Below are 27,748 nucleotides of genomic sequence, written 5' to 3'. Positions count from 1 at the left end.
ACATGTGCATGCTAGTGTGCATACATGTGCACCCCAGCGCAATGCACGTGCATGCTGGTGCACACATGCATGCCAGCGCATACCTGTCAGCATGCGCGCACACGCTTGGCGTGCGCACACGTGTGCATGTTGGCATGCATGTGCGTTTTGGCGTGCACACATGCACTCATGTGAACATGGTACACATGCAGTTCTCTAGGCCTTCATGGAACAGAATTTGAAAAATCAATGTTCTCAATGCAATCATATTTCATTCTAAGGGGTTATCTTCTTTCTTTTGTTTACAAGGGTAAAAACCCACTTTCATCAACCACCCTGACATATTTAGTGATCACTTCCTTAAGAGCACTGGCTTGGGTCTGTGACTAGGGCTGGTCGCTTCTACTTCCTCCTGGTTCTGTGACGTTCCGGCTCCTAATAACCCCAGGGGATCAGTCGCTGAATCATCAGAAGCTCTGGATCATTTCCTGAGACCCGTGTCTCCAGGGGAGCACAGACTAATGTGTCATCTGGACAAAGTCAGGACAAATGGTACGAAACAGAAAACAGATTCACCGGCCAGTGGGGCCCGAAGACAAAGATCTGGCTTCGCGCTATGTCGACGCGATTCCAGGCCAACGCCAAGCTCAGCTGGTCCGGGGCTGATGCGTTCGTTCCTGGAAAGGCAGGAAAGCAGGCGATTCTCTCTCCGTGCCTGGACCACCCAGGGTTTGGGGGTGCTGGGTGGTGAGCACAGGCTCCCCAGGCTCCCTGGGGCTGGAGCTAAGCCTTGCTGCCTTTCCTCGAGTCCCAGCCTGACGACCCAGGCCTCAGAGCTAAGAACTCCATCTTCTCAAAGGGCCGCCCGGGAGGAGGGTGGAGGCCACCTAGGGACTCCAGGACCCTTATCTGGGCTGGGGCTGCCCCGCAGGCGGGAGGTGAGCGCAGCCTGAGAGCACCACCCGGCAGCCATGGGAGCCCAGCCCAGCACGGCCAGGCAGGCGGGGAGTGTGTGTCCCCATGCAACCTCAGGAGGGGCCAGGTTGCAGCCTGTCATTAGGAGAGAGACGCGGAAATTGGACAAGGCACTGCAGGATGCAGAGATTGAAATTTTAAAAAACCCTTTTTATGTTTACCCTCCATGAGTCAAAACCCATAATGAACTAGTTACAGATGAAAACTAGTTCTGACTTCAGCTGCCACTGTCCCCGGCCGAGCACCCCCATCAAGGAACCCCTGTGGCTCTACTGTGGCTTCCTCCTGAGATGGGTCTGGGCAGCTGGCTGGCTTGGGGCTCTGTTGCCAACAGGCACAGCTCCGGGCAGGAGGAAGGGACGGTCACCTGAAAGGACAGAAGCCCCTCCGCCCCAGAGCTCACCTTTCAGCAGGGCCGTGAGAATCGCCATCTCCATGTCTGGCTGCCCCTCCACTCCCATTCTGAACACAGTGACCTGAAAACGGGTTGGCTGTGAAAAGGCTGAGCGAAGTGAAGCTAAATACAAGGGAGAGAATTGGGGTGGTTTTTTAATCTTCACCTGAGGATATGTTTATTGATTTTTTTTTTTTTTAGAGAGAGGAAGAGAGAGGAAAATTGATGTAAGAGAGATACGGATCAGTTGTCTGTGCCTTGACCAGGGATCAAACCCATAAACTTCTGGAACACGGGACAACGCTCCAACCCACTGAGCCACCTGGCCAGGGCAGGCATTTTTAAGAAAGGCTCACAGAGACTAACACGCAATGATGCTGAGAGCAAAACCATTCTAAACCCGGCTCATCTGACTTCCAGAAGTGATAGCCTTGCTCACCCTGACTCTGAGCCCTTGCCTGATTTTATTTTATTACTTACCTGATCTGCTCATTCAGGTTCTACACTCCAATATCTAAATTGCTATGGGAGAGGACAAAATCATTTCTACTCAGATTTGATGATACCCAAGCATATTTTGCAGGTATTATGTTTACAGATTGAAGGTAAGACCCTCTGCCAGCTAAAAGATGACCACTTGCGTGATTGCCGTGGTCTGGAACTGCACCCACGCCATCTGTGAGGTATGCCTGTACTGTGTTTGGGAAATGATACGATAGAATTTTATAAGCCCACCTAAAAGAGTAATGTGCATCAGTCCTCAGGGTTGTCGTTTTTTTTTAATTTTTATTTATTTATTTTTAGAGAGAGAGGAAGGGAGGGAGAAAGAGAAGGAGAGAAACATCAGTATGTGGTTGCCGCTTGTGTGCCCCCAACTAGGGACCTGGCCCACAACCCAGGCATGTGCTCTGACTGGGAATCGAACCAGCAACCCTTTGGTTCACAGGCCGGTGCTCAGTCCACTGAGCTACAACAACCAGGGCCAGGTCTTGATATCCGATTAATATCATGAACCTTAGAGTTGGTGTGACGTAGCGGGACATCACCTAACATTGACTGAGGTCAGAACGCACCTGGGTCTTGCCTCTGTGTGAGCTCGTGCTGCCTCCGTCACATGGACATGACACCCAGTTTGGGGCGGATTTGTAAACTGCCCCTTGGAAGAGCTGAACTAAAATCTGAACAACTCCAACACGATTATGTCCAGCTGGCGTGGACAGAAACTCAAGACAGACACTTACGAGTTCTTTCTTCTTCATGCACTCTGTTAGGATCGCAAGCAGCTGATGCGACTGTGTCTTGCTGTAATTAAATGTTTTCTGGATGGTGACCAGAAGCTGGTCCCTGAGGGAGTCGTTTATGACCCTGTTCAAAGGAAACACCAAAGAGAAGAACACAGCACAAGTTAAGGCTGTGTATGTGAATCAATCCCACATCTCTAGGCCTATCTGGTGTCTTTGGTCAGAAACTTTTCCATTGGAGGGGGGTCCCGGGACAGAAGGCGGGAAGGGAGCACAGTGTAAAACTGTGTACCCCCTTGTCCTAAATCACAGGCTGTTGAAAACCTTATAAGGGAACATGAAGCTGAGAGGCAAAGAGTGTGCTCCCCCAGAGAAAGAATTCTGTAAGAAACAGCATGGTCTTGCCCTGTTGAGCTGGTGTAGCTCAGTGGATTGAGTGCCAGCCTGCAAACCAAAGGGTTGTAGGTTCAATTCCCAGTCAGGGCACGTGCCTGGGTTGCGGGCCAGGTCCCCAGTTGGGGGCACACAAGAGGCAACCACACAGTGATGTTTCTCTCCCTCTCTTCCACCCTCCTTTCCCTCTCTTCCTCCCTCCTTTCCCTCTCTCTAAAAATAAATAAATAAAATATTATAAAAAAGAAAAAAAAGAGCCCGGCTGATGTGGCTCAGTGGATTGAGCATCGGCCTGCGAACCAAAGGGTTGCAGGTTCAATTCCCAGTCAGGGCACATGCCTGGACTGTGAGCCAGGTCCCCAGTTGGGGGTGTGCTAGAGGCAACAACTCAATGTTTCTCTCCTTCTCTTTCTCCCCTCCTTCCACTCTCTCTAAAAATAAATAAGTAAAATCTCAAAAAAAGAAAGAAAAAACATCATTTTCTAGACTGCTCCCTCTCACACTGACCTCGGGAAATGGGAGAATCGAGTAAATCTTCCTTACTTAACGTTTTTGGAAAGGCGATGGTCTCTTTCTCGGCCTAGCGGCAAGGCAGTTAAAACCCCACCCTGGGGGACGCGTCAGAAACCCTACCCTCCTTCCTCCCAGTATTTGTGCGCAAACGACAGAATGTCCGAGGCGCGTCCACTTCCGTCGCAAACCACCACGGGGACTGGAGGCTCTTCGCGGAGATATTCCAGAACGATAGAAAAGACGTTGGGGCCCCCTTCCACCACCAGGCCCACGACGGGCACGCCCTGGCCCAGCCCTGCAATACACGCCACGCGCGCCGTCAGACCCAGGTCCCCGCCCGGCTGCTGCTCGTTCTAATTTCTAACATTACAGCCTGGAAGGCTGGACGGGGGTTCTGGCGGGTGTGAATGTTCCCCCAGAGACATGACGCGGCTGCTTTCGTTATTTTATTCGAACCCCGTATTATGGCTGCATTGGGAAAAGCAGAGTCTTAAAATCATGAGCTTCCTGAACCCTATGGGGTTGAGCTCCGTGCAGAACTCCCCTGACATAGGGGCTGCGTCAAGGAAGGTTCTCTCTGCTGGAAAAGTACCTCCCTTGCTACCCTGCACCAGGGTCTGACATTCCCACCCTGGATGGCTGTCCCCTAAAGAATGACGCAGTGGCCCCGGCTGGTGTGGCTCAGTTGGTTGGGCATCATCCCCCAAAAGCGAAAGGCTGCCAGTTCAATTCCCAGTCAGGGCACATGCCCGGGTTGCAGGTTCGGCCCCCACTCAGGGTGCGTACAAGAGGCAACTGCTCCCTCTCTTGCTCCTTCCCTTCCCCTTTCTCTAAAAATAAATAAGTAAAATCTCCTTAAAAAAATAAAAAGAATGACACAGTGCAAAGGAACCGGACCAGCGATAAAAGAGCTCAGTTCAACTCCTGGCCTCATGCATTAGCCATATGACCTTGGGGCAAGGTACCAAGCCACCAGGAGCCACAGGGAGCCATCTGTCAAAGGTGTACCATCGCCATGCACCTCTGGCTCCTGAAGGGGCAATGAATACAACTATAAGAAACTCTTTGGACGTCCAGGTGCTCTGTGAACTTGAGGCGGCGCGTCCACGCGGTATGCTCTGTAGTTGTTTCTGCCTCCAGTACCTGAAACAGGCGGTGAGTTCCATGGACGGCAAACCCACGGACCCCCATTAGCCCTCGGGGTCCTCCGCCCACCTCTACCAGGCCACGGGACTCTCCAGGGACAAGGCAGCAGCAAGCGCACGTGGGTGGCAGAACCAGCAGGGGGGGCCTGTGGGAAGCAGGAGGCAGCAGAAGGATAGAAAGAGCCCGGGTTTCTGGCGGTGGAGACACAGCAGAGGCAGATTTGCCTCTTTCGCAATTTCACCCCAGAGTGGCCATGACAGTCTATGCTGAGCGTCTTTCACCAGATGTGTGATGAACACCCACCAGGGCCAAGTGGGAGCGGAGTCCTTGTCTTGCAGTTCTGAAGGCTTTCCGATGAAAGCTGCGAGCCTATGTGAGGCGATCTAAGAATTTCTTTTTTAAAAAAATTATTTATTTTTTTAGAGAGAGGAAGGGAGGGAGAGGAACATCAATGCGAGAGAGAGAGAAGCATCCATCAGTTGCCTCCCACTGCAGGGGACCAAACCTGCAACTCAGGCACGCACCCCGACCAGGAATCGAACTGGCGACCTTTTGCTTTGCAGGATAACCAACTGAGCCATACCAGCCAGGGCGAGATCTAAGGATTTCAAGTGGGGGCATTCGGAGTTTCTGGTTTGCTTCCATGACGCATTACTCCAGTCAGGAACCTCTAAATATTTTGAACAACTCTTACCAGAGCAATCTCAGTTCAGTTCAGCAAAAGTGCATTTGAGGGTCTGCTTCAGGCCCGGCCCTGGCTACGAGAAACTGGAAAAATGGACCAAGATGTCGCAGACCCTGCCTCTGAGGTTTCCAAGCCAAGCAAGGCTTAGCATTTTAGATACTCGGGACTACGGTGGCCGAATCACCTTCGTTTCTAGAAACGGAGTGGAATTAATTCTTCATGGTTTTGGCTGGGCTCCCCGAAGCTCCGCGCTGTGAGCGGTGACAACTGAGCATCCCTTTGCTGTCCCTGCCCCACTCAAGAGTCCCAGGCAAAGGATGACAAAGGGAAGCCCACCAGTCACATGGCCGGGTGAAGTTGGGCGGTGTGCAATTTACAAGTCCAGCACAATAAAATCACGTGAGAAAAGCCTGGCTGCTGTGGCTCAGTGGATTGAGCATCGGCCTACGAGCCAAGTGTCACTGGTTCGATTCCCAGTCAGGGCACATGACGAGGTTGCATGTCAGGCCCCCAGTTGAGGGCATGAGAGAGAGGCAACCACACAGTGATGTTTCTCTCCCTCTCTTTGTCTTTGCCCCTCTCTCTAAAAATAAAATAAACAAACACATAAATAAATAATTAAAAACCTACTTAAAAAAACAAAACAAAACAAAAAATCATGTGAGAACAAAAAATTCAGTCCCCAGCTAATTTCTCAACAGAGATCGGATCCTCGGAAGTCCACAACTTTGCACGGCAGGCCCCCTCCATTCTAATTGCTGTGCGGCCTCACGGACCCTTTCATAGTGCTTCCTAGTGACCATTTTCCAGACTGTCTTTCCCAAACATCATACCAGTCATAGCAAAAACAAAATACTCTCGAGGATCACTTTTTAGATCATTGTTTGACAATAAAAGGTGCTGAAGAATGAACATCTTCCAACAGGTTACACTGGTTACTTTCGGTTAATTTCATTGTAGCGGGTTGTTTTCATTTCATCTGGTTGAGGGTGGCTCCTTCCTCTCCGGCTTGACCTCAGCATCCTCCCCCAGGGACGTGCCAGCTGGTCCATCATGGTCTGGGTGAGAGGCCAGAGCTGAAGATATTCGATTGAAGGACCACGCAACACTCAGTTGATAAAGGAAACCACACCAAGTCTTTGAGAAATGTTTTTTTTGTTGTTGATGTTGTTCTAACATTAAAAAAATAATGACTCCAGCAGTTCTAGGGAACCGGCACCATTGGACAATGTCCCTGCCCCACTCAGAGCCCTCCTGGGCAGTTGCCGTTACCAGGGCAACCGCTGCAGAACTGTTTCTTGCCTCTGGCCTTCTCATGACTGGGGCAAAGCCTGGGGACACAGCTCAGGGGCTGCACTGGCTGTGTAGGTGGCTGAGCAAGAAGCCAGAGGCAAGTCATCTTCCGCTGCTCTACCGGGAACCAAGTGAAGGCTTTTCATGCCCTGGGGGCGGTTCCCCTCTGGCGCCCACAGTCCTTCCCCAGAACTTACTCGTGTTGATCTTCTGCAGAGAGATGTGCTTTTCCAGCTGCCTCCGGAGCTTCCCCTCCGCGCCGTACTTGCCCAGGGTGCCGTTGTCGGCCAGGATGAAGTGCGTGTGGGAGTTGTTGAGCACAGAGAGCTTGCTGAGCGGGTTGGACATGGTCTGGTAGGCTCGTGTCACCTGGCGAAAGGCACAGCGCAAATCAGAGCGGGGGTGCCGAGAGGTCAGTGCCCGCTGGGGAGGCAAGAACGCGTACATGTGCGGCAACTGCTTTGTCTAAACGGGCGTCTCTTACCCTTTCTAATTCTCCCTCAAGAAGGATTATTTTTTTGTAAATTTCTATACGAAATCAGAAAAGAATAAATTATTTTAGAGAACAGCAACCAAGAAACTGTACCCTGGGGCATTGATTGCTGACCAGTGAAAACCTACGTCAACACAAAATCCTGGACGGAAACGTTTGTGGCAGATGTACCGGGAAGAGTCAACTGGAAACCACCAAATTGCTGATACATACAACCTGGCTTTCCGGGGGATTATTGTGGAGTGAGAAAATAATAACCCTCAGAGGTTACATACTGCGTGATCCCATTTACATACCATTTTTGAAATGATCAAGTTATAGGTAAGAGCAGACTGTGGTTAGCAGGGGGAGGGAGGGAATGAGGTGTGGATGTTCAAGGGCAACATGGGGCAGAACGGGGTAGTGGTAATGGAACCCCTGTGCATCTTGATTGTATCAATGTCAAGATCCTGGTTGTGACACTGGGTCATAGTTTTGCAAGATGTTACCTTTGCAGAAAGGGTATATGGCACCTCTCTTTCTTATTCCAGATAGAGAAGTGATTCTGCAATTATCTCAAAATAAAGACTGACTTTGAAAAATTGCCCATGGCTGGGAAGAAAACACTTACATCCTTTCCAATCAGGTCTTCCTTGTTCTCCACGATACCCCAAGGGGCGATTCCTATAGCACAGACCCGGCCTCTGGACTTGGAGGAGTGGTCTTTCAAGGCGTCCCCGACGTGGCTGATGACACCTGGGAGCAGCCATATGGCACATTTTTTAGGGCCTTTACTTCCCACTATCTCAGCATTTGTGAACTCTGAGCCACTCCATTCCTCATGGAACAGGGTTGAAACATAATGATCTTCATCATCAAAAGAAGTACATTGGCCCTGGCCAGGTGGCTCAGTTTGTTGGAGCGTCATCCCATACACCAAAAAGTTGCGGGTTCGATCCCCAGTCAGGGCATGTATGGGAGACAACCGATTGATCTCTCTCTCTCTCTCTCCCCCCCACCTCCCTTCCTCTCTCTCAAAAATCAACAAAAGCAAAACCAAACTGGCTGTGAAGGGGTTTCCTTTACAGGCCTCCAAAGATGGAAGTCACTGGGTCTCTTCGGCACCCCCTGACTGCATTCAGCTCAAGTTGACAGCCAGACTGCCCAGCACATACCTCAGCTTCTCTGTACCTCAGAGTCCTCTCGCATATGCTGGAGAAAGGACAGTCAAGAACCTCAATGACAATGAGGTCCATACAGGGCTCCACTCAAGGAAAGGCACATAGAGTGTGGGTGCCAGAAATGTCGAGCATTAGAACAATCACACCAATAACAAAAAAAAAGAAAGGAAAGAAAAGAAAAGAAACAAGCTACTGAATCAAGACTTCACTTCTGTGATAAATATTTCCAAGAAGCAATACCTTTTGTTTTTCCATCTCAATTACCGCAAAGCTCTTAGGGAGCCATGAGTTCGGGTCTGTATGGTTATGGCAGGAGAAAGGCTTTGCTCTTACCAGTGCTAACGCCCCCGGTGAAGATCCAGGCACCAGTGGTCACGGCGGCCTTGATCAGGCCTCTCCCAAAGACCTGCTTCAGCTTGGGCTGCATCTCAAAGTTCTGGAGGCCTCCGTGCACAGATATCAGGAGCTTGGGCAGCTCCAGCTGCCAGTCTTTCACCATGAGATGAAGCAGCGAATCTGGCTGGCTGTCATGGGACACACGGATATACTGCAAGAGAGTGTATGTGTGTGACACTCAGCACCCAGGCCTTGGTTTTGCCTCCCATGTTACAGGGCACCAGGCCTATAGCTTCTGTCCAGGCAGGAGCTGTCTGGCTTCCCGCCTCTCAGGTTCTGAGGCCTCCACGCGAGCCTGTGGCCAAGCCACTGAAAGAAACGGATTTTGCAAGTCCCCTCTGGCCGCCCAGTCAAATTTGAATTTTATATGAACAGCAAAATAGCTGTTAGCATAAGCATGCCTCATGCAAGATTTGGAACATACTTATACTAAAACAGTTATCCGTTGTTCATCTGAAATTCAGCTATGCCTGGGTGTCTGCATTTTTTTTTTTAATAATTTGTTTGTTTCTTTATTTTATTTTATTTGAGAGAGAGGAAAGGAGAAAGAGAGGGAGAGAAACATCACTGTGTGGTTGTCTCTCACTCGCTCCCCCAACTGGGGACCTGACGTGCAACCTAGTAATGTGCCCTGATTGGGAATCGAACCAGCGACACTTGGCTCACAGGCCGACGCTCAATCCACTGAGCCACAGCAGCCAGGGCTTAGGGTGTCTGCATTTTATCTGGCCGCCTAATCTTGAAGGATTTAACTCCAAGGTTGGCTCAGCAAGGACCAGGGCCCCAGAGGTTGGTCAGGGTGTTGTTGAGGGGGTGGCCTACGGACCACATTGAGTGGGTTATGGGAGTGGGGTTCACTGGCCAAGCCTTGGACTTGACCTTCTGGTCAAGGTGAAGAGGAGGTTAATGGCCTTGGCTGCTACACACCCCTTCTCTGGGCCCATGCCAATATGCAGGGTGCCTCTGCAGAAGACCCTGTGCTCTGGTACTTGGAACACAACTGAATTTTATTTGAACAAGGATGCTGGGCCAGTGCAATAAAGTGAAATTGCCAAAACAGTCTGACTGGGCATGTGCAGGCGTTGTTCAGAGTTTGCTGAAGGAGATCACAGTGCCCACGCCTCCCCTCTCTGCTGAGGCTCATGGGAAAGGCAGGGGGCCCTCCCTGTTCCTATGCAAACGTGAACGTTCTTGGTCTTCTTGGCCAGGGAGGCTATGGATGGGCTTCAGTGGGCGGGTTAGGGTGGGGGAATATTTCCAGCTCCTAACCCGTTTAAGGAGAATTGAAGGGCCACACTTATAAAAGAAACAAAACAAAACTACACGTAACCTCAAAAAACAAATAACATCATTTCTCTCTCATCACTGGGGATGGAATGATGAATATGCCTGCGTAGCTGGGCTAGAGTGTGACCTGTGGATTCACGATGTTGGTATGGATTTACGGGACACTGCACGTGCTTTATAATAGTGCCCAGTTTCTGAATCGCATGGCTAAAATGCCCAGTGAGGCCTGGCCAGGAAACTCAGTTGGTTGGAGCATTCTTCTGATACATCAAGGTCGTGGGTTTGATCCCCAGTCAGGGCACATACGAGAATCAACCAGTGAACACATGAATGGGTGGAACAACAAATTGATGTTTGTCTCTCTCTCTAACCAATAAGTAAAAAAATCTAAAATGGTGAGCATGCAGCTATATTCTGTGCCTTTGCCATGAAATATCTAGGAAGACTGAGCCACACCGCTAAAAGGAAACCCAGGTGCCTGCAGTCTGGGATTCTGGGAGGCGCTGGGCTCAGGACGTTCTTACCATGGCTTTATTGGAGTATCCGCCACCCTGGAACTCAAGCGTCCCATAGGAATCGGTTGGGTAGCTCTGGGTGTGTTTGCCAACGGACCATTTCTCGGGCTGAGTCTCCACCTCTTTGTTTTCCTCCCCGTTTTTCCCAGATGTCACACCGGGCAGAGGCGGGAGGTGCTGGTTGGTGAGCCGGCCGCAGCAGCACCTGGAAACAAAGGCAAAACAGAGTCAAAGCAATGACTATGCTTACAGTGGCGTCGGTTTCGGGTGTACCATTCTATAATGGCTCATCTGAATAACATTACGAAACTCTAACAAAGTTGCCCTGGAAATGTGTCAAGAGGTCACTGAGAGATTCAGGGCCCATCTGGGAATGAGGGTTCACATTTGGGGGAATGGCAGGTACGGAGCATAGTAGCTCTTTCTCGAGCCTAGTTGTACCTCCACAGAACTTAGTAGTCCAAGTGACTCCCTGGCCATCCTTTCTGGCTCCTCCTCCCACCCCCACAGACACTAGAAGAATAGTTGCTGGTGCCCTGGCTGGGTGGCTCAGTGGGTTGGAGCATCATCCCGTGCACCGAAAGGTTGTAGGTTTGATTCCTGGTCAGGGCACATACTAGGTTGCAGGTTTGGTCCCCAGTTGGGGCGCGTATGCGAGGCAACCGATCGATGTTTCTCTCTCCCTTCCTCTCTCTCTAAAATCAGTGAACATATTCTTGGGTGAGGATTAAGAAAATAAAGTATAGTTGCTGGCAACTGGTGGCCAAGTGTGGGTTTGGATAATGTCTTAATTACGGCTGCCAATTTACCTATTAGGGTCTTTAGTGCTGGGAATGACAAAGATACATTCTCGTTTGCAAAAGGTTTTTTCTATCCAAGCTTTCTGTCCCTGGAAGAGAAAGAAGTGGAAATTAGACCCATATCTTCCCAAGCCATCATCAGAGTTCATTCTTTTACTTTTGTAAAATTAATATGTGATTTACAGGAAGTCTACCCAAAAACATCTGAGTAGATGTCTCTGGGCCATCCCCACCCACTGGGCAGTAGTGCTGATCTGGGGCTGCCTTGTCTTCACGGATGCCACCTCCAAGGACAGTGGCAGTGACAACCCAGTGTCACAGAGACCCTCCCCAATGAGGCCATGTCAAGAACTGATGACACTTTTCTCCACACACGGTCCTGGCCCCATGGCCCCAGTTCCAGTCGTGCAGAGATGGGCCAAGCCAGGTTTCCACCCTTCTGGAAGAACCAGTGAGCCGCACCCACACCGAGACTTTCTCAGCCTGTCACTTGGCTTCTTTTTGCATAACACGAATGACTATAATTCAGAACCTTCCCCAGGGGCCTTGAGAAAGCAACACCGTATGCTTTTCTCTCCAAATAATTTCATGAGAGAGAGACAGCAGTCATCAGCCCAGAAGAGAAAACTCCGAACGGTGAGCCTAGAAGCCCCTGCGCAGTCCTTCTTACATGGAATGTTCTAGCAATCAGAGCATTTTCTGTTTGGAAAGAAAATGTGCTTACCCTCATTTCCCAGAAAAGCTGGGAGAGCATCCTTTGTTATTTTTGGGGAAAAAAGATAAAGTTCAAAGTATTTGGACTACATGCCTTTGATGAAAGACAAGAACTCTAAATAAATATTGAATTCCCATAAGGCTACTTTTTTCACAAGACATAGGAGAGCAATCTTTGTAGTCCAAGACCGAACAAATAAATCAATATATTGTGGATGACAGGAGCTGGGGTTCTCGCTGTTGAAGACAGGAAGTTCCAAACGATGAAGGTCACCCTGACCGGTGTGGCCCAGTTGGTTGGGCATTGTCCCACAAAGCGAAGGGTCGCTGGTTCAATTCCCAGTCAGGGTACGTGCCTGGGTTGCGGGTTTGGTCCCAGGTTGAGTCGCCTATGAAGGGCAACCGATTGGTGTTTCTCTCTCACATCGATGTTTCTCTCCCTCTCTTCCTCCCTCCTTTTCCAACACAGAATTGCCTAGGGGTGAATATGGGGACATTGGGATCCTGGGGGTCACGTGCCTACCATGTATATACACGTATGTCTGCATTCATGTACATTCTTACATTTCCTGGCCCTTCCCACTGACAGGGCCTGGTTGCAATGCCGCTCTGAGAGCAGAAATAGTAGTGCCTGCATATCATTCTCCACTAAAAGGAACCAGGGAGAAACGACTGAATCCAGGACTGGAGCAGGGAAAGAACAAAAAAAGCTGAGAACATCTTGTTGTGCCACCAAGTAAGGAAGTGTTTTTGGTTTTTGTTTTCCTTTGATATGGGGACTTATCAAAAGATGACAGAGCCACTTTGAAGGGCCTTCCCCTGGCTTGATTTGGGATCATTTGGGCATGAAAATAAATGATCACAGGAAAGAATTATAACCCTTTGACTGACATAAGGATACATGAGTCCACACTGATGGAAATCCATACATAAATACATAGAGAAGGCTCTTCCTTCTCATGGGAAGTCGCCTACGACATGCAAAAGGGATGTGACGGAATGAGAAAACCACCATTTGGCCGCCATCAAGGCTCTTCCATGGATGGTAGCAGTAATGGGTGAAAGCTGGAAGAGCAAGAGTACACGTACATAATCTCAAAGTATCTCCCATAGATACTGATCAATTCCAAAGGGGAGATTAGTAAATTGAGAGTGGAGATAGCTGCGGAGCACCACCGAAAACAAAGGGAGCATCACCAGGAATGGAACAAATACTCACTGAGCCTCCCAGTGAAATGCACTGAACACAAATGCCAAAAAGGCATGGCCTAAACCTTAATCAGGACAAACCTCAGACAACCCAAATGGAGGAGCATTCTACAGAAGAACAAATCGATACTCTTCAAAAAGGTTAAGGCCATGAAAGACAAGGCTGGGAATGATTCTAGAAGCAAGAGAGACAGGACCCTGGAAGGAGGATCCATCTCTTGGCCCCGCCCTCTCAGCCACGCCCCCTGCTCTAGGCTCCTCCCAAGGCCCATCTCTAGGCCCCTCCCTCTCTATCCGCCCTATAGGTCCTTCCTCGCAGCCCCTGCTTGCATAAGAAACTTGCAAGTGGGCACCTCCCAGGAAACCATGTGGGAAATAAGAAACCCCCTGTCCAGCTCCTGAGCACGAAAACAAATGAGCACAGTAAAGAATTATAACCCTTTGACTGAAGTAAGGACCCACGAGTCCACACCGGTGGAAATCCATACATAAACACATGGGGAAAGCTCTATTTTGAGGTCCCACATCCTCAAAAGGGGGAAATGCCACCTGCTCTACAGGATTTAATACGCTGAGGTGGGTGAAGAGCTTGGAAAAGGGTGACGTGCCTCTCGATTTATTAGTACCTATTCTGCCACAGGCAGCTTTTAAATGCCACCATTACAGGCTGGTCACAGTCTCCTCGTCCAGCATCTGAGACCCCTCCGGGGGCACCGACCTTGCCTTTTGCCCGAAAGCCCAGGAGGGGGCTCCTTGGGGTGCCCCGCGCCAGCCCCTGCTGGTGGCCCCCGAGGAAGTGCCACAGCTGACGGCTCCAGCCCTCTCCAGGCTCACCCCACTTCTCTCCGCTTCTCCAACAATCCGTTCTTTCTTCAAACGAAAAAGCTAGCATGTGACTAATACAATTTCCCCCCGGGAGAAAAGCACTTTACTTTGGTATTAACGATTGATTTTTTTAAAAGTTTCCTTAAGAAAAAGATCGTCCGTTCAAAATTCCAAGTTACTGCTGAGTCTCCAAAAATGTTCTAGAATCTTCTGAGGGTACACAAGGGGCACCAGAGGCACTCTCGTTTATGAATCCTGCCCTCGCGGGGTCCCAGTCTCTGCTCAAATGTCCCCTCTTCAGGGATGCTCTCTGCCTGTCTGCCTCACTCCTTCCCTGCTTCCTGTCCCTACGCTTCATCTGCCTGACCTCTCCTGCGCCTTCTCTCCCTGTTCTCTCCCCCAAAGGCCACCACAGCCTTGTTCGGGTCTCTGCTGTGCCCCCAGCGTCTCCAGGGGTGCCTGGCAGAGAGGAGGGGCCCGACAGCCAGCAAAGACTCCATGAAGGAATAAATGCCCAGGACGCAGCGTTGCCAAGGCCGCTGTGTACTTATCAAACTCGCCGACCACCGCCTGCCCCTTGGCCCTGCACACGGAGCAGAAGGGAGGTTACCCAGTGGGCGGAGGAGCCTGGAGCTGGAACGTGGGATGCTGGGGAGTCGGCAGGGCACCGTCTGCAGGGACTGGAGGCCAGGGTAACTCGGGACACCATGAACTTCTGAGTATGGACAAAGGGGGGGGGCAGGAAGACTGGAGGTGTGGACTAGCTTGGGGGAGATCAGGTGGGGGGGTGCAGATGGGAGGTATTTGCTGGGGGCAGATGGGCAGGTCGTGGACCTGATGCCCATGAGGACGAAGGAAAGGCAGAAACCCAGTCATGACTCTTGGGTTTCTGGCTGACGGGCCTGGGTGGCTGGGGCTGCAATTGATGGCCGGGGCAGCTCAGGACCAGGCACCGAGGGGAAAGTCACACTCTCTGCTGTGGACGTCAGGCTGTGGGACATACAGGTACAGCAGAGGCGTCTCGTCGCAGCTAGTTGCACAGGTTTGGGACTCAGTGTATAAGTGACATGTAAAGTCGTGGGGATCGCCCTGGCCCAGTGGCTCCGTGGTTTGAAGTGTTGTCCCATGTACTAAAAAGTTACGGGTTTGATTCCCGGGCAGGGCACATACCTGGGTTGTGTGTTTGACTGGGGCATGCACGGGAGGCAACTGATGGATGTTTCTCCTTCTTTCCCTGCCCCCCCATCTCTTCACCCCCCTCAAAAACCAACAGCACTGCCGATGAGAGACTACAGATGGAAAAAGAGAAAGGCGGCCGGGAAGTGAGCCCAGAGGAGCAGAGGACAGCGCTGCGCAAGAGGCCGAGGAGGTGGAGGACAGACGCTGGGTCGCGGGCACCTCCACAGCCCCTCTGCCAAGGGCAGTGTGTCCATGACGGGCCGCGCGGGTGGGGAGGGAGGTCAGGGGCCACTGCACTGAAAACCACGGGAACTGGGGCTGCCAGATTTGTTATTTTTTTAACGAAAGGAGAAAAGAAGCAACTGCTTCCCACGTGAGCTGGTAACCTCTGCACAATCCGGGCGGCAGTCACCCACATGCTCATTGTTCTGTTTTCCTGGGGTTTTTTTTTTTCTAGATTCAGAAGGAAGGGCCCAAGGACATGGAGACAGCCCGCGTTAAGTCCTGGGAGAAGTGTCCTGTGACTGAAAGCCACGAGGAATCAGGAGAATTTGACCTTCCGGAAACTGTCCACACGGATGGAGACAGCCCTACAATGAGGGGGTGAAGGAGGGAGGTGGGGCTGGAGGGAGACAGCCTGGAGAAGGCTGGGATGGGGTACCGGGAAGGGGGCGGGGCCGTGGTGGGCGGGGCCTGGGCGGCTGGGCGTGGCTTTGGGCCTGGGCTGTCCTGGGGAAAAGGCTTCCAAACTTAACAGCTGGTTTACTGCTGGGCGAGTCTCTATTTACTCAGTGGCCTTGTTTCTTGGGCCAAAATTAACAGCAAAGCCCACAGTGAAATGACTGTGGACCAGTTTAGCCAAAAGAAACCGCCTGTCTCATGTGTCTATTTCCAGCAGACGCCTCACACCCGTCACCCTGCGGCTGCCTGCGGCCCACACGCGTACTTGGTTTGACCCTTTTATACAGAGAATTGCTGCTGTTATTCACAAAGACGGAGGGTGAGGGTGGAAATCCTGACTTCTGGCTTCTCCGGAATGCCCTGGGGGCGGGGAACACCGGCTGATGTCCTGCACAGCTGCAGGTGGCTGTGGGTGCCCCCACACCTGGACCTGTCCCCGCCTGTCTGCTGTCGGCACCTGCGAGGGCAGGGGCAGCACCTGTCTGATCATTTAACAAAAAAGACAGGGAGCACAACTATGCAGCTGCCCTTGGCAATTACAAAAAAGATCCTTTTTTCCCCCTACACTTGTAGAAACGAAGTTTTGATGGACTGAATGTTTGTGCCCCCCCCCCCACCCGCCCACAAATTTATATGTTGAAATCCTAACCCCCAATGTCAGGGTGTTAGGACGTGAGGCCTTTGGGAGGTGCTTAGGTCAGGAGGGTGGGGCCCTCAGGAATGGGATTAGTGCCCTTATGGAAGGGACCTCCAGAGCGCTCCCTCACCCCGTCCACCACATGAGGACACAGGAAGGAGACAGCTGTCTATGAACCAGACACCAAACTAGCTGGCTCATTGATCTTGGGACTTCCAGCCTCCAGCACAACGAGAAATGAATGTGCGTTGTTTGTAAGTCCCCCAGTCTATGCTATTTTGTTGCAGCAGCCTGAACAGACTGAGACAAAGGTCTTATCAGAATTGAGTACATGCATTTCACCAAAATTATATGGGTTTTGTTTTTAAAATGTGCACACAGGCTTATTTGTCTGGGGGTGACCTTTCTCGATGCAGTCAAATCACCTAAGAGAGTGTCTTAATTCAAGGTGGTATTGCTCACACTGGTCACACTGGGCTGCCAGGACAACTTCTGACCTCTCTGGATAGAATGCAGGGTGGCGATTAGCCCCGAGCAAGGGCTAAGAGTCAATTAGGAAGAAAAAAAGCAAAACAAAAGAAAAAGGAAGGCCACATCAGAGCAATCCAGATATCGCACTATTCAGTTATACAGCTGGGCCAGCCCCACAAGGAGCAGTGGGGCCGAGGCTGCTGCATCATTGATATATGCTCCTTGACTTTTATTTTAATTTTTTTACCATTGGCAGACAAGACCTCCAGGTTCCACACATGAAATAAGCCAGTCATAAAAGAATGAATCCTGTCAGATTCCGCTGATACGAGATTAACCAAGGAGGGGAAAGACGGAAAGACGTATACACTGAAGACTGTAAAGCTGCAAAACTGTGATGTCCACTGGGGCCACCAGGGTGGGAGGACAGCCCTGGCTGGGTAGCTCAAATGGTTAGAGTGCCATCCCCAAATGTCAAGGTTGCAGGTTCGATCCCTGGTCAGGCCAAATACAAGATTCAACCAAGGAATGCATCAGTAATGGAACAACAAAGTTTTCTCTCTCTCTCAACTCAATTTAAACACACACAAGGACAGCATCTAGCCCAACGCTTTGGTTTTACTTCAGAGGAGCTGAGGTCTAACCAAACCCAAAGGCTAGTTGGTGGCCAGCTTCACGGAGAACCGGCTTCCTTTGTCCCACCCTCATCTTGGGAGGGGACTGGGCACTTCCACTCCTACCCATCTGTTTTCTGGATATTTTTTTCCACCTACAGGCAATGCATGGAGGTCTGTTGCTGTGTGTTTTGAACTAAGTGAAAAATTGGAAACTTCCCATTTGTCTACACTGGGGACTGGTTAAAACAATTATGATGTAGCAAATCGTGGGCTCTGGAACTATTTAAAACTAAAATACAACTACAGGTTCGTTCTAAAGGGTAACTACCTCTATTATTAGCTGAAAAACTGACCTGTAGTGTGATGTTTCTGTATGACCCAGCTTTACAAGAACAAACCTGGATATGCTCAGGCCTGGAGCTTGCAATCCAACATGTGGCCGTCGAGGCCCTGAAGTGGGGCCAGTCTGAACACATGTGTACTGGGAGCATCAGGGTAAGACAGAAAACTGCCTTTTGTCCTGTCTAACAAAGACCGAAAAACGCATTTGGGCCCTGGCTGGTGTGGCTCAGTTGGTTCAAGCATCATCCCATGACCAAAAAGTTGTAGGTTCAATCCCCAGTAGGGGCATGTATGGGAGGGAACCATGCTATTCTTTTGCATGATGTTTCTTCTTCTTCCTCTCTTTCTTGAAGCAATGAAAAAAAATGCCCTTGGGTGAGGATTAAAAAAAAAAAAAAAAGCATTTGGCAGGATTTTGCAGACTTACTATAAAAAAACACATAAAATATCTCATTACTCAGTTTCTTATAACGAGCACACATTGAAATGATATTTTAAAAATATAAAATTAAATAAGTTATAGAATTAGTTTCACTTATCTGCTTTTACTCTTTGAAACATGGCTCTCTCTACAATTCAAAATGGTGTCTGCAGTGCAGGGGACTGTGGGGTTGGGGATCAGAAGTGGGTGAAGCAGGACCTTTGTTGCACGCTTCAGCATGGTTGTACAACTTTACGTATTCATGTGTTACCTTTTGATTAACAAACAAAAAAGGACCCCATTGTCACGATCCCTTCTGCTTTCCACCCCATCGTGCCTGATGAATTTGCCAGCTGCAAGGCCCTATCTCCAGGGAGGGCCCACGGCCCATGAAGCAGTCCACCTGCCAATTCAGCATTACCTTTACCTTGGGGCATATCAAGCATAAACAAAGAGAAAAAGGATACGTGTTGTCTTTGACATGTTTATGGAACAGGGACACACCAGGTGAGGTGGGAGCCAGAAGCAGGGCAGGGGAAGGGGGAAGAGGAGCACAGCATCAAAAAGACCCCCACCTGACTGGTGTGGCTCAGTGGATTGAGCACCGAACTGCGAACCAAAGGGTCACCGGTTCGATTCCCAGTCAGAGCACATGCCTGGGTTGCGGGCCAGGTCCCCAGTTGGGGGCACATGAGAGGCAACCACACATCGATGTTTCTCTCCCTCCTTCTCCCTCCCTTCCTCTCTCTAAAAATAAATAAACAAAATCAACCCAGCAGCTGGGGAGTGGAGCCTTTAGCTCGTTTCCTTAGCCTTATAAACATACTCTCCCCAACTCGGATGACAACTGAAGACACAGTTTCTAGAAAACAGCAGAATACACTCTGGCTGGCGCTGTCTGTGGTAGCCTATGCGTGTGTGTCCAAGGCCATTGCCTTCTGGACTCTGGTTGCTCCTAGTGGATGCTGGCACTGATTGCGGGGTCTAAGGTCAGAGCTGGAAAAAGGGGGTCATGGCAGATGTCACCTGGTCAGATTCTTTTGCACACCAGCGTGTCTGGCTACTGTCTTCTTATGGAGGTGTTAAGACATTGAACCCTGTTACTGGCCAGGCCATGAAAGGCATTGGGGAAACTGGACCTCTTATTTCGCTGGGTGAAAACTTTTAGTTTCCCAGGTCCAGAATTTGCACGTATGCACACACACACACACACACACACACACACACAATTATAGGACATCTTGAAAACATTTTCAACCAAAGCAAAAGAGAATTTTCTAAAAATATCTAATACCCCAAGAGAATTGTAAATTAATAGAAAGTGTGCTTTGTTTTCACTCAGTTCAGAATGAAGATGGCTAGCCACAGAAAATGCCCCAGCATCTTTCTGTTTCTTGTACTGATTCACTTTGCAAAGCAAATAAATGAGGTTGCAAAGAGCTGAACCAAACCAAGTGCCACACTTCTCCTAGGAATTAACCAATAGAACACAACCAATTACAGTAACACATTCAACGCTGGCTGACGTTTCCAATGTTCTGGGGACCTAAAATACACTGCAGGGAGTGGTCGATTTATGCTACGAATACTGCTGCAAGTGCCATGAATTAAAACTGTGTCAGCCTTGGCTGGGTAGCTCAGTTGGTTAGAACTTCATCCTGATAAGCCAAGGTTGTGGGTTCGATCCCCAGTCAGGGTACATGCAAGAATCAACGAATGAATGCATCAGTAAGTGGAACAACAAATCAATGTCTCTCTCTCTCTCTCCATCTCCAAAATCAATTAAAAAATTAAAACTGCTGTTAGTTTGCAAAATATTAGTTGATGAACATTCCAGAAGACAATCCTTCCGTAATATTAAACCCGTATTATTTAAGTCCGCCCCCAGAAAGGCCGGTCCCCTGTCTTAATTCCTTCCTAAGTATGTCATTTAGATGGAGCACATTTGTTTTCTCCCCACCTTACCCCTCCTTTCTTCTCAGTCCCTGTCCCTGGTCAACCCATGAACAAGTCCTAAAAGTATTTTCACTCTTCCCCACTCCCCTCCCCTGCTATTTCGGCTAACTTTTTGCTGAAGGTTTCTGAAAAAGATATAATTTCTGCTAACAAAAAGAAAATGCGCTGGTTACAGAAAATTATTAAAGGAAAAGAAGATGAGGAAATGTATTCAGAAATCATCACCCATCCAGCTGTCATCCTAAAATAATAACAGATAGCATGTCAATGTAGTCCTAGGCTTTGGTCCAGGACCAGATTGTGTGTGTGTGTGTGTGTGTGTGTGTGTGTGTGTGTGTGTGTCTGTGTGATGAAAAATACAGTCTTCTGCACATTGTCACTATACAGCCTCTGTCATTCTAGAAGTGACTACATTGCTCTGGCTGGTGTGGCTCAGTGGCTTGAGCGCCGGCCTGTGAACTGGAGGGTCACTGGTTCGGTTCCCAGTCGGAGCACATGCCGGAGTTGCCAGCCTGGTCCCCGGTTGGGGACGCACAAGAGGCAACCCTTCTCGCCCTCTTTCTCCCTCACTCTAAAAATAAATAAAATCTTTAAAAAAGAAACAGAAGTGACTACATTAAATTTCATCCTGCACCTGGCCCACGATTTAGGCAACCAATACTCCATAAGACTCAGGTGTCCCATGTCTTCCTGTAGGAAACAGTGCTGTGTGACCTTTGGCCTACCTTGGACCCTAGACATGGAATTTCTCAACTTTGGCATATATTCCTAAACTTCCCTCTAGAAACCAGTGCCCATACCTACCAGCAGTACTTCCCTTCATAACCCTGTGTGGCATAACCCATCTTTTCCCTGGGTTTGTTTTTCTTAAATCCTCACCTGAGGATATGTTTATTCATTTTAGAGAGAGAAGAAGGAAGAGAGAGAAACATCGATCAGTTGCCTCCTATATGTGCCCCGACCAGGGACCAAACCCACAACCCAGGCATGTGCTCTGACTGGGGATTGAACCAGTGACCTGTCATTGTACCGGATGATGCTCCAACCAACTGAGCCACTGGCCAGGACTCACTGAAGTTTTTCTTTTCATCCTCACCCAAGGACGTTTTTAAAATTGCTTCCAGAGAGAAAAGAAGGGAGAGAGAGACGCATTGATTGGTTATATCCCATATGCACCTGGACCAGGGATCGAACCTACAATCTTTTGGTGACAAGATGACACTCCAACCAAGCCACACTGGCCAGGGCCCTAAGGTTTTAATTCATAGTTAGAAACTATCAGCTGATAAAGACTGACAGATATAAGTGCCTCCCTCCCGAACAACTTCCGAGTTTTCTAGGCTTCTCAGGTGTACATGCATGTCATCCAGGGAGCAAAGGAACAGAGGTCAGATGCTAAGGAGGACAGGCAAGGAGGCCGAGCCCTGGAGCTGGGCACTGAGAAGCTCCCAAGGCTTGCCCCCTTGGGGAATCATCCTGGTGTCCTCTTGGCTGTGCGTGGGTCCACTGGCCACCCCCATAGGGCCCTGTCCAGCTGGCCTCAGCAGGGGAGGAGCCAGAGGCCCCAGGCTGCAGGGCCACACCTGAGCTTACCTGCACCTGCGGCAGTGGCAGAGCAGGAAGGGTGCCGCCTCGCCTCCTCCAGCCGCCTCCTTGGTTCAGGAAGGAAGCTGGCTGGGGAGGACCCTCCCTTTAAGAACAGTCCACGTGAGTAGCACATGAATGCCTGTGCCCGGCCCTCGTGATCCCGGTGAGGGGTGGCCCCATGACCTGCCTCCCAGGCCACAAAAGGAAAGCTGGGCCCCATGTGGCATCCCGTGAAAGCAGCCTTGGGATCTGAGGGAGAAGGGGGAGCTGGCACCTCGCCTTGGAAGGGACCTGCCCCCTCCTCCCGCCAGTGCTTCCCCGCTGGAAAAATGTCAGTGTGGTTTGCATAATCGAGACAACTGAACATAATCGGTCCTTCAGAAGCCCCTGTTCAGAGACCAGGCCAAGAGCCGGGAGAAGGCGGCTCTTGACATTAATCTCCCCTGATCCTTTCCCAGGGGTGAACAGCAGCCTGAATGCCACGCGAGTCCCACCTGACTCTCCGTCCCTGCCTGGGTGCCTTGACTCCCCGCTGTCCCCGCCGCACCAGCAGCCTGCGTGACCCACAGCCCCAACCTGCCATGCTGGGAGCTTTGTGTTGCAATACACACGCTTATTCTGGCTTTCAGTGACTAGCAGGAAAGAAAACCCCCAAACCCTGAAATTCTCCTCTGCGTAACCCTCTGTTCAGGGGTGGCTGGGTCTCCCCACAACACCTGAGTCCCCTCAGCGCAGCCTTCCTCACTGCTGCTCCCTCACCCCACAGAGAAGCAGAGGGGCTGGGTGCCAGAGCACTGAGGGCTGTGCCCATTTCACAGGCGAGAACCCCGAGGCTCCTGAGTTGCCCAGAGAGCCTGTGAGGTGGAGTGGCCACTGGCCCAGGCTGGCCTGCTCTGCTCTGGGGTGCGGGGTGCGGCCTGAGCCTAGGACCATGCAGGAGGCCATGCGTACAGCAGGGGGACTTTGGGGGTCTCTCGCCTCCAGAGGTGGATGCGGGACGGTGCTGGTGGGCCTGACCACTTCCTGGGGAGGGGGGGGTTCGTCCTTCACTTTCATCAGCTTCTCTCAGGCCTGTGTCCACCAAAGGCTCACAGCCTTGTCTCAGCAAAGGGGGCGCGGGGGTGAAGCATGACATCTGGGGTCTGCCGGTGGGGGCACAAAGCCGGGGACCCAGGCGGTGCCTGTCCAGCAACAGCTCCGGCTCTGGGGCAGGGTTGTTTTCCTTGCACACTGGTGGTTGATGGTTCTAGAGGCCTGATCAAATCACAGCTTCTGGCAGGCGGGGGCGGGGGGGGGTGGCGGGGGGGGACAAGTGGGGGTGTCGTTCCCAGGGCATCTGATCATCCAGCCTTCCGTGTGGGGCCCGCTCCCTCAGGAGGCACCTCATGTCCACTTCTCTCTTTTTTAAAAAAATTTTATTTATTAATTTGAAAGAGAGAGACATCAGTTTGTTCCTCTTATGGCATTCACTGGTTGCTGCTTGGATGTGCCCTGACCGGGATCCAACCCACAACCTCGGCGTTATAGCAGGATGATGCTCTAACCAGCCGAGTTGCCAGGCCAGGGCCTCTGGATGTCTCTTTCTGGGTGTTGGTCATCTTTGTTGATGGTTGTCTCAAGCCATGACATCAATAGGATGTGCAAAAGGGTGCTATCCTGCTCTGGCTGGGTGGCTCCATTGACTGGAGCGTGGGCCCGGGTACCAAAAGAAGGCTGCAGCTTCAGGGAGCATATGGGAGGCAACCAACTGATGTTTCTCACATCTTCCCCTCCCCTGCCTCCCCCAAATCAATAAATGTATCCTTGGGTGAAGAGTTAAATAACATATATATATCTGTAAATTGAACTCATATTTCATTCAACAATGCCTTTACAAATGGAGAAGGCTAGAGAGGAATTTTAAAACCTTTGGTCTAACTGTCAAAGAAAATCATAAAAATGACTACATGGAAAAGGAGATCGGGCCGACACCTCCAGGCCCATCGCGGCCATTACTCACTGCAAACTCTGCCTCCATTTCTCTGTAACTCCCTTACCTAGTGACAGAAAAACAAAGGAGGTTTTTCCACTTGGGGGGAAGTGACATGCTCAGCCATTTGGAACGCAGGCGTGGGAAGCTCACTGGGGGCCAAGGCGGCCCCATGTGCTGGTGGATCTCCCAAGGGTTCCCAGCCTCATCAATAATTTAATATTGGCAGCAGCCTTTTGTGAACGAAAAGGGGCTCTGTAATAAATCTGACACGCTCGGTGACTGAAAGTAACCCCACCGTGTGATCTGGTCATAAAGTCGCAATTGGGCAGGTCAGGCATGGTGGGTGGTCATGCCCCAGGCCTGTAACTTCTTTAGTGAAAGGTTTCTCTCCGCCTTAAACAAGCCCTACCGGTTGTCTGTGTGCAGCTCAGTTAACACACCTTTGTGAAAGCTCCTTTCAGAGAGCACATGATCTTGTAAACTGCCGGCACAGAAATGTCCCCGCCTGGCTTTCTCCCTTCTCTTCTCTTCCTGACTTCCCTCCTTCCTTCCAAAGGCATAAAAGAAACAGAAAAACTGCCATTCTCTGGAGCATTGGAGATCTCGCTTCCTGGCCTGTCCTCAGCTTGGCTCAAGTAAACCCTCATGAAGAATTCTCAACAGGCTTAGATGTTCTTACATCAACATTTTTCACAGCACCCTGTTCCCCGGCACAAGCCTCCAGGTGGGCGAGAGCTGGAGTTATTAACATGTCTCATCGCTGGTCATGGTGCAGCGGGGGACTCGGGCTCTGGAGGAACGTATGTTGCAATGTTGGCAGATGATGTGAGCTAGGATAACAACCACATGGAAGAAAAAAACTGCCAAACATGGAGTGTTTTTCAGTTTCCAGAATAATCTCTACAATGAAAATAGAGCCAGCAACTTTGCAGTGGAAATGATCCATTGCGTCAAAGCTTTGTAGGAGTCCTACCATGGTATGAATGTCAAGAAGTGGTTGCCTTGGCCAGGTCGTTCAGTGGGTTAGAGTGTTGTCCTGATACGCCAAGGTTGCAGGTTCAAACCCCAGTCAGGGTACATGCAAGAATCAACCAATGAATGAATGCATCAATAAGTGGAACAACAAATCAGTGTTTCTCTCTCTCTATTACTCTCTCTCTCTCTCTCTCTCTCTCTCTCTCTCTCTCTCTCAAATCAGTAAATGAAAATTAAAAAAAGAAAGAAAAAACTGGTGGGGCTAGTCTGGCCAACAGAAGGGCAGTGTGCCTGGTCTGCTGAAGTTCCTGGAAGTTCCATGGAAAGAGCATTATCAGGGGTGTTTTTCCTTCTCACCAAATTCCTGACATCTCATTAATTCACACATAAGAAGCCCCAGTGAGTCACTGTGCTGGAATCTAAAAGTCTGAATGTGACATTCTGCCCTCTGGTGGGGACTTCCAAATTCCAAACAGGGGACTTCCAAATTCCAAACACCATGGCTAATGCTTCTTAAATCTTTACTCTGGATCAATGGCTAATCTCCCAAAATGTGGGTCCAATTACATGAAAAGTCAGCTTGACCTTTTCTTCCTTTAAGATGTCTGTGTTCTTGAGTCCTGGCCAGTGTGGCTCTATTGGTTGTAAAACTGAAAGATCATGGGGTTTGATTCCCCCTCAGGGCACATGCCTAGGTTGTGGGTTTGGTCCCCAGTTGGGGGCATGCTGCTTTGGGTCTGGTCATCCTTCCACTGTGGACTGGTATGGGGGGCACCCATCTGTCCAGAGGCTCTGCCCTGAGGATAAACCGGACTGCAATGGGCAGGAGAGCCTATTAGTACAGTTGTCTCGCCCTATGCTTACCCTTCAGCTCTGTTCAAGTAAGAGGTCCTGGGCACTGTGGCTCTCTCCACTCAAGGTTATCTGGCAAAAGGACCCTCACAGACCATTCCCTGGACTTGCTCCATCCACAGCCCACCTGGTGGGACCCGGAGTCCCACCAGCTCAGCTCTCTGCTGCCCCCGCCTGGCCACTCCAGAACCAACCTGCCCTCCAGGGGTCCTTGGCTCTAGCTGGTTTGCCAACTTCCCCCAAATACAGGACTTTGCTGTTTGACTGTTTTTAACCTCCGCAAGTGGCAATTTTTGAATGGTTCAACCTAATACCATCGATTAGGAATATCGGGACAGAAAGCAGTAGAAGACTTTGTGTGCAAAGGACTGTATCAACTGAGCTGACAGAGAGAAGTGGCAGAAAACTCATGGAGTGAGGACTGGTGTTGCCTGGAGGGGCGGGGGCGGGGAGGGAGAGAGGGTGAGCCCAGAGGAGGTGAGTGTGTGTGCGCAGCAGTGAGAGGACACTTGGGGTCCCCAGTTATTTTCACACCCCAACTCCAGGCTCAGCCCATCTCCCTCCTGTCCTCCTGCCTGGGCTCCCCATGAATTTAGCTCATCTCTTTATTATTTTTCCCAACACTCTAAAATGATGGCTTGTCCCCAAACCCTTGTGTTAAAATGTGTAAATCGCTAAAATGCCTCTCCGCTCCCAGCATAACCCAAAGTGATGCTCTTGGCGGGCTTAGCGCTCAGGCCTGCTTTCCCGGGTTCAAGGTTTTATCCACAGGCATTAATCACATAAAAGCAGATATTACGGAGCCTTAGCCCCGCCAGCTGCCACACCGTGGCCGGGGCCATTACGCGGATTAGCTTAGATGGCGCCCTCACCTCTAGTCCTGGGATGGCACAGGATCCTGCAGCCCCAGGCAGCCTCCAGAGCAATAATCCTTCCCCGCCCTCCCCGCGGTCCCAGGGTGGTCCCAGGATCGGCTCCTCTTCCTCTGACCTCCCACTGAGAGGGGGCGGGTCCTTTACCTCCACAACGGGGTCCGGCGCCCTTTCCCGTGGAACCCATGTGGGCTCACTCCAGGGACCACGGCGCAGGTGTGCCAGGGACTCTGTCCAGCGCGGGCCATCAGGAGCCTCAGCCAGTTCCAGGACCGCACAGGGCGCCATTAGCGAACCCGGAGGTCAGACAGGGCAGGGCCACAGGCGGTGAGCCAGCCCGGCCCCCTGCAGGGAAGGCAGGAGACTCAAAGCTGCCCTCGCAGGGGACTTCTCTGCTCAGCCTAAAGCGACTCCAGAGACAAGACACGCTTAGCTTGCTGGTCCTGCCTTTGGTGGCCTCTGGGACCCGCCCGGTCCGTCAGGCCCAGTCTTTCCATTTCTTTTACTTGCTCCTCAGAGAGCCCTAATCTTGCGTTAGAGGGGTCACTGGCTACTCAGCAAAATGAGCACCCCTCTCTCAAAACTTCAAGGCATGTCCCCTTTGCTAATAACCATGATCACTGATATTAAAAAGCACATCTAACTTCAGAGGGCCTAAGGGCATCCGAGACCCCAGGGAAGGGGGCCCTGGCGGCAACAGCATCCCCTCCCAGCTGGAGACCTCCGGGCCTTTCCTGTGAACACCTCCCAGTTTCTCCCAGGGACCAGGGGATTCAAGTTCAGACACATCTCGCTGGTTTGTGCTATCGACCCTACTCAGTCTTTAAGAACCAGGGATCAGGGGACCGTGGGAATCGGGATGCAACGAGGGAAATGAAGAACGAGGACCCCAGTGAACGCCACGTGGAGGCCGAGCCCATGCAGGGCTTCCTCTGCGTCAAAGCACCCCCCTCACCCGCCCACCTCCACCCCGACCCCGACCAGGGAACTGACTCGTTCTTTCTTCAGCGTTCACTGAGCTAGGAGACAGAGGCGCACCCAACCCTGATCTCTAGGGCTGCTGGTGCAGGGGGACTGAGAAAGAATAAACAGGTAGATTCATCATATAAAGCAATGATCTCGGCAATGCAGGGAAATAGGGAAGGGCCAGTGGGAGTGGCTTGTTTCA

The 27,748-nt window shown here is 50.8% G+C and overlaps 1 protein-coding gene across 1 annotated transcript in view; it reads right to left on the bottom strand.

Moving 5' to 3' along the window:
* The window catches only part of TRPM1 (transient receptor potential cation channel subfamily M member 1), a 60,363-nt gene extending 33,495 nt beyond the window's left edge, over positions 1–26,868 (bottom strand). The window contains exons 1-11 of the mRNA XM_090263820.1: positions 26,778–26,868; positions 21,916–21,974; positions 11,280–11,359; positions 10,480–10,675; positions 8,606–8,819; positions 7,723–7,847; positions 6,817–6,988; positions 3,616–3,790; positions 2,590–2,713; positions 1,358–1,430; positions 556–656 (exon numbers count right to left, since the gene is read on the bottom strand). Of these exons, the coding sequence (XP_090119946.1) occupies positions 556–656; positions 1,358–1,430; positions 2,590–2,713; positions 3,616–3,790; positions 6,817–6,988; positions 7,723–7,847; positions 8,606–8,819; positions 10,480–10,675; positions 11,280–11,359; positions 21,916–21,974; positions 26,778–26,868 (1,410 nt within the window). The remainder of the gene's footprint in view (positions 1–555; positions 657–1,357; positions 1,431–2,589; positions 2,714–3,615; positions 3,791–6,816; positions 6,989–7,722; positions 7,848–8,605; positions 8,820–10,479; positions 10,676–11,279; positions 11,360–21,915; positions 21,975–26,777) is intronic.
* Between the last annotated feature and the right edge of the window lie 880 nt (positions 26,869–27,748).

Source organism: Furipterus horrens, unplaced genomic scaffold (genome assembly GCF_987537825.1).
Source record: "Furipterus horrens unplaced genomic scaffold, mFurHor1.1.pri manual_scaffold_16, whole genome shotgun sequence".
NCBI lineage: Eukaryota > Metazoa > Chordata > Mammalia > Chiroptera > Furipteridae > Furipterus > Furipterus horrens.
This window is presented reverse-complemented; position numbering and strand designations above follow the sequence as displayed.